Raw genomic sequence first — 7,412 nt, 5'->3', positions numbered from 1 at the left:
TATGACCAAATGAAAAATGTGTTTACTACAATTTTTTTTTTTTTTTGTAAAATATACAATATGTGCCAATAAACATTAAATGATCACAATGTATATATGTTATATAATTAAAATATAGTAACACTAATATGCACATGTGTATAAAGTTTTATTTGCATATTGAATTCTTTTCTAAAAATCTTACACAAATACCCATCTTGGTTAAACCATTTCAGTATAATTCCCAAACTTTAATTCCAATTAAACCATATCAGTACCTCGCTTGATTTATTTTAACCAAAACAGTCCTATCTTTGTTAGTTAAATTACCAAACAGCCCCCAAATAGTTTAAATTCGTTACAAAACGGTCCCAAAAGTATTTCAAAGTTCAAGAATTGTGATTTTGCAGTTTCTTATGACAACATGAAATCGTGAGATCACATAGTGGACATGTTAGAGTAAAGAGTACTTAATATTAGTATGGTAAAAGTTAAATCATAAGAGAAAGTAGATTGTTTTTTTTTATGTAACTAATGTAAGCCCAAGAAGTAGTGTTGTGAGCCAGCCATTGCCAATAATCTTACTTACATTTCATAAGAGAAAGTAAATGCAACAGGATTCAATATTTAGATAGCAAAATGCTTATATGCTTGGCCATTAAATATAACAATAATCTTACTTACATTTCAAATTCAAACTAAACTATTACAACTACTATTCTTCGTCATCAAAAACAAAAAGAATTGATGTACAAACAAACTAAACAGTATTTTACTCTCTCTAAACAGCTGTGGCTGCTGCTACTATACTTCAACATCACCATCACTGGTAGAAAATAGGAACACAGCAGAACTGAAGCAGAAGCAACGTTTCATCATTAACCCAATGCAACACTATTTAATTAATATTAATATTAATATTAATATTAATACTGCCTCCCTCCTTCATTCCCCTATTCTTGCTTGCATCACATCATCTCGTCTCATCTCATCCCATCTGTGTCTGTCATAAATATAAACATTAAACACAATGTAATATTATCGTGTTACCATACAAATACATCATACATACAATACAAAGTTATCAAGACTAACCACCAAAACTAAAATTGCATTTTTCCATCATCATTCACACACACAAGTGACAAGACCGAGTAAATTGCCCTTCTTACATATCCTTCACTTTCCTATTACTAATAGAAAACTACCTTTGACATAGTATTAACTATTAACTATTAAGCCACATTTTGTACATTCATTACCTTTGCTTGATACCCATGCACATTGGTAGTATTACTGAAAACACAATAAACTAATACTATTTTATTTTCCAAAAACATGCCAGATTGCCTACTATTATTTTATTTTGTATAAATGCCATCATTCAAAATAAAGTGACTTCACCTTTGTACATAAACACACACCAAATTCCGACCAAGTAAACCAACCCCTCTCTTCTTTTTACTAGACACATACACCATCCCATTCTCCCAACAAACAGGCTTGTAATAATTGAAAAAAATTATATTCTTTTCTTTCCTTTTCATACTACAAACAATTCTGTCTAGCACAATCTGGTGGGTGGGTAGACAAAGTCCAACAAGTAGTCATTAAGGTTGGTTTTGGAGCATGGGCTGTTTTTGGTTATGAGGAATTGAGGATGTTAAAAAAATGCTACTTTTGTCCCAAACACTAAATAGAGAAACCCTGTTCTGTTGAAAAGGTTGTAATAATAAGACATAAATAAATAAATACCTTGATTCTGGTTTAATTGAGGATCTTGTAGTTGTAGTTGTAGGAAGGAAGTGGCCTTGTAACAAACGGATGGTTTAAGAGCTGAGCAGCAGTTGGACGATCTCTTGGATTGACATGAAGGCATTGGAATATGAAATCCCTTGCCTCTCCTGTAACACCATCTGGAACCGGTGGAGGCTTACCGCTTCCAATTCTATATAATGCAGCCATCTGTTCATGTTCATCACAACAATATTACCTTCTTTTTTTTTCTTTTTTAAAAATATATTATATCTACACAGTTCAAAGCATTAATTAAGTAAATAACCTTCTTTAAAACAGAACCAATCCAGAAGCTTTCAGTTTCAGATTGTGATACTGACCAATTTCTCCGTTAAATAAAAAATTACAAGTATTGTTCTAAATAAATAAAAGCGTCAGCCAAAATGGAACAAAAGCATAGATACTTTAGACAAGTTGAAAACGAAGTATTTGAGAAAATGTACTAGAATTTCAACAACACGAACATGGTACCGGAACCAATACTACTACTAGGAGGCATAGTGAAGCTAAAACAAGTACTCTAGAATCCATAACAAACTTATAAAATATAATAGCCTAGCAAGTACCAAGTAGTGTAGTTTTATTGTTTTTACTGAGGCTTGGCAAGGGTAAAAGTAACATCGGAATAGGTAGGACTGACTCATGGAAATAAACAACAGACATTATGAAAAAATAATAATTGTTAGAGAAGAAAAAATACATACACATTCCATTGGAGAATATGGAATCTGACGTGTCAACATCTCCAAGACAGTGCAACCAAGGCTCCATATGTCTGCTGCAAGTCCATACCCCTTCTTTTTTTGATTTACAACCTGCAAACAATCCAAATCCATCCTTGCCTTACTAAATCAGAATTTATTATGATCAAAGAATTTTCATTTCATAACCTAGAAAAGAAACTAGTCTTGTTTTGTGTTATACATACAGGAAGGCATCCACATGAAGAAAATTCAAATTCAAGCCATGTGAATGTGAATGTGAATGTGATGATCACATAACCCATAGCCTTAGCAATTGGTTTTGTCTTGAGTTTAAACCCTAAGGCTGCATTTAATTTATTACAGACTGAACAACTTTTCAGGGGTCTTTCTCTTTCAAATAAACCATACACATACCTGCCCCACCTTTTTCATATGCTTATTTATTATCAGTTGGTTGTTTTTGGTGCTTAAACTCTTAGTATGTATATATATATAACAAGTATACTTCAACAGCATAATGTCAAAGATATTGAAATCTGTTGTTTTGGGGCTTAATTTCATACATACTATACTTCAATAAAATAAGTTATTTATTTTAAGTATAAGTATGTCTATTTCTATTGCATGAAAATAATGTTACCATACTGTTGGGGGTTGCATTACAAGTTTTATGGCAAAGATGCATGGAAATAGATTGATTATTCATTCTATTGATATTGATTGGCTTATACTATAATGCACTTTTAAATAAAAGAAGGTTGTGGTTGTCATTTCATTTTTTGCATTTTACCCGAATAATGCTCCATAGATCTATCTGTTCACAAAATAGAGGATCTCATCTAACTAGAATAGCAGAAAACAAACAATACAAAGCTTAAAGCTTTATAATATATCATATATCATCTATCAATTGCAAATTTGCAATAGGCAATAGCATATATGAATATTGGTTGTGGAAAATAAAAGTGAGACAACCTCAGGTGCCATCCAGAATGCAGTTCCCTTGCAAGACTTGACATCATTGAACTTAGTGGCCTGTACAATAAAGGAAAGGTTTAAGAATTACACTACCAATACCAACTAATTAAGAAGATCATAGCAACCCAACCTTAGCCAGCCCAAAATCTGCAAGTTTCACTGACCCATTAGCATCAACCAATATGTTTGCACACTTCACATCCCTGAAAAACAAGCACATAATAAGATGCTACAACTTCAAAAATCCTTTGCCATCTATAAAATTTGTAAATGAAGAGAAACTTCACCCTACCACTGTATATATGATTTAAGGTTTCTTCAGTTGACTTTGTTACCTTGCATGGGATGGGATTCATTTAATTATGTTTTCATAGTCTAGCATTGTATATATATTGCTGTCTTACCTCACAAGAAATGCACACAAGTTTCCTAGATTCGATTACAACGAGAGAGAGAGAGAGAGAGAGAGAGAGAGAGAGAGAGAGACTTACCTCACAAGAAATGCACACAAGTTTCCTAGATTCGATAATATATATATATATATATATATATATATATATATATATATATATATAGAGAGAGAGAGAGAGAGAGAGAGCCTTTAGACTTTAGTCACATGTTTTTACAGGTAGATGTGGGAAGTTTGGTGGTAACTTCAATTGTTAGCTTAGAGATACAATAATGTGTGTGTGTGTTACACATTACAGAGGAAGGATATGTATCATATGAATGTATGTATGTCTCTATTTGATTGCACAACATTCATAATTTCATATATTGAACAATGATTTTTCTCATAAATAGCAACTACAAATTTTTCATATGATACATATCCTTATTTTTCTTTCCATCATGTACTAATTGAAGTCTCTGGGACAAACACTCGGTTGAGTTAGTTACAAATCATAGGGATAAAAAAAGAAAAATAAAATCTTATCACAACATTGTGGTTTCTTATTACAACATTGTTGTTTGAAAAATGTATAAAATTATAGCAATGAGTAAGCTGCTAGTTTTTAAAGCACATTTGAGAATGATGTAAGAATAGTTGGTGGTTTAATTTGGCAGATAGAGGCAAAAGATAGATTTCTATGGGTAAAAAAATAGCATATGGAAATAAATACCTGTGTAGGACACTGCGATCATGCAGATACTTAAGACCATGTAAGATCTGGCGTGTGTAGGAGGAAACTTGAGAATCCTGAAGATGGTATCTCTGATACAGACTTAAAAGGGAACCTTTTGTTACAAGCTCAAGAAATATATACAGCTTCGCCTCATCCTGCAACCCACCCCAACCCAACCAATGATGGAGATAAATTTATATTCCACAAGTACAAATACAACTACAACTACAAGGAATGCAGTACCTTATCTGTCCCATAGTATCGAACTATGTTCTCATGTTCAAACTGACTTAAAAGAGCAATTTCCTGGAGTGGAAGGAAGTAGTATAGTTCTCAAGCAGCAGATACATATCATAATCATAATAATGGTAATATAGGACAAGACCAACCTGTTCAAGTTGGAGTACACTCTGCCTTCCTTGTTCACCTTGATCAAGCAAAGAGACTTCCTTCACAGCAATAAAACATCCACCGCTGCAACAAACAAACAAGAAATATGCTTTTGTATCAGATCAGATGTATATAAATCAGGTATTGCCACATAGTTAACGTCTGCTGAGACTCTGAACGATTTAAAGAGACAAAATCTGCTTGGCAAGTCCAGTTACTGACTGACTGACTACTATACAAAATTACAAATACGCACTGCTCTCTATTATTTATTTATTAAAAAAAAAAAAAAAAAAAAAAAAAAAAAAAGAATCAAACACTTACTCGCAAATGCCTTCATAGACTGATCCGAATGAGCCACGCCCCAGGAGCTCACCCCTCTGCCAGTGAGTAATAGTTATGTGTCTGAATCTTCCATTAGTGGATATATTAGATCCGTATCCATTTGGTGATATACTGGATGTAGGCTCTGTGGTAGTACTTGATGAATCATCCTCATTGGAAGTTGTAAAAGAACACGATGCCGAAAGTCTCATCCTAACATTCTCCACGTCACCTATTTCTTCCTCGGACAGCCTAAACCCTTGTTGTTGATTCACATGATCAGAAGAAGAACCGGCTTCAATGGAAATGGAGGCGAAACTTCTTACGACATCCCACTCGGATCCAGCATCGTGATGATGTATTAAGGATTTCGGAATAGAACAAGACGGGGGAGAAAGAACCGGAGGCCGGACACCTTTAATTCCGTTACCAACTCTAACCCTAATAATATCGGATTTACGTTCCTTTCCAATAATTTCGGCTGGTTGCTCTTCTTCAATCGCAGTCGCACCATGATCAGTATCGAGATTTAAACGAGAGGTGGGAAGAAGATCGGAAGTAGACCGAATCTTTCTAGCTTCCCAGGATGACACGGGAATCCCAAAATCTTCGGGACTTTCAAACCCTAAACTACGACAAATTATTTCAACTTGCCCAGCATCACTTCCATCAATCCGAAAGCTCGTCCTATCAATTAACGAGGGTAGTATGTCAAGTGAGCGAGTACCTCGAACAGCTGATGACCGCACTGAAGCCTCCTCTGTGGATGTCCTGGAGAACTCGTACTCGATGTTCTTCCTTGCATTCATACGCTCGAGCTTTGGCTTCTTTGGCGTCTTCTTCTTTCTCCGTCTATCGCCATTAATAACGAGAAACTGGGGCAAGTGATGCATTGAGAGATAGAAGAGATCTCTTTAACCCATCAAACTTAAAATCGTTCAGCCAATTGAGATATGGTCGGATCAGCTTTTGCTCCGTAGAACCTTGACTTCTTGCTCGGGAAAATGGCGATCTCCAAAAGGGTTGACTGCCCGCGTCCCGGAGGGAAAAAGAAAGAGAGGGGTAAACGCCGTCTAGAGTCAAAGAAAGAGAAGGTCGCGGTGGTTGTTTACTTTTGTGTGGTGGTGGGCTTCAAGATATGAATATCGCCCACGCACACACCACCACTTTTTACAGTGAAGTTTCCGCAAAAGTTCCCCCCTCTTTTCTCGTTAAAAGCTATGTAAGCTTAAAATATGAATGTCGAATGTTTTAAGTTTGGGATTAAATAAATTATATATATATATATATATATATATATATATATATATATATATATATATATATGGTTAGGTTCATTTAAGACCACCTATATTTTGTGAGACGATTTTTTTATTTTTTTATTTTTTTTATTTTTTTTAGTTAATTCATGTTCTGAAAATAATATTTAAAAAAAGAATTTTTTTGATTTTTCCATTTATTTTGCATTTTAAAATTATTTTTAGAATATGTACAGTGTAATATTCTATTTAGAATATTTCACGTATTTTTCAAAAAAAATAGAATCTTTTTTTATTTTTTTTAGTTAATTCAAGTTCCGAAAATAATATTTAAAAAAAGAATTTTTAGATTTTTCCATTTATTTTGTATTTTAAAATTATTTTTTAGAATATGTCAGTGTAATATTGTATTTAGAATATTTCACGTATTTTTCAAAAAAAAAAAAACGGAATTTTTTTTTTTTTTATATTTTTTTTAGTTAATTCAAGTTCCGAAAATAATATTTATAAAAAAGAATTTTTAGATTTTTCCATTTATTTTGCATTTTAAAATTATTTTTAGATTTGGTCTCACGGTCTCACAAAATTAGAATGGTCTCAAATGAACCTGAACCTATATATATATATATATATATATATATATATATATATATATATATATATATATATATATATATATATATATATATATATATTCTAGCCGTTTACCCGTGTCAAACGACATGGTGAATAATTTTTTTCAAAAATTATATTTTTAAAGGCGATTTTTTTTACGCAAACAGTTTACTGTAATTTAAATAATTGTCAATAAAAATCATGCTAGCAAATATAAAATTTGAAACAAAGTTAAAAGA

The 7,412-nt window shown here is 32.7% G+C and overlaps 1 protein-coding gene across 1 annotated transcript; it reads right to left on the bottom strand.

Annotated features, from left to right (window-relative positions):
* Positions 1 to 605: 605 nt before the first annotated feature.
* LOC145043442 (mitogen-activated protein kinase kinase kinase 1-like) lies at positions 606 to 6,525 on the bottom strand. Its single transcript, XM_078992101.1, has 9 exons — positions 5,300 to 6,525; positions 4,975 to 5,059; positions 4,829 to 4,891; positions 4,583 to 4,740; positions 3,589 to 3,661; positions 3,456 to 3,515; positions 2,481 to 2,591; positions 1,735 to 1,944; positions 606 to 982 (listed from the first exon to the last, which is right to left on the bottom strand). The coding sequence occupies exons 1-8, from the start codon at positions 6,190 to 6,192 to the stop codon at positions 1,747 to 1,749; spliced, it is 1,641 nt and encodes a 546-aa protein (XP_078848227.1). The 5' UTR covers positions 6,193 to 6,525; the 3' UTR covers positions 606 to 982; positions 1,735 to 1,746.
* Between the last annotated feature and the right edge of the window lie 887 nt (positions 6,526 to 7,412).

The sequence above is a fragment of the Lactuca saligna genome, chromosome 4, assembly GCF_052625555.1.
Source record: "Lactuca saligna cultivar CGN05327 chromosome 4, ASM5262555v1, whole genome shotgun sequence".
Lineage (NCBI taxonomy): Eukaryota > Viridiplantae > Streptophyta > Magnoliopsida > Asterales > Asteraceae > Lactuca > Lactuca saligna.
This window is presented reverse-complemented; position numbering and strand designations above follow the sequence as displayed.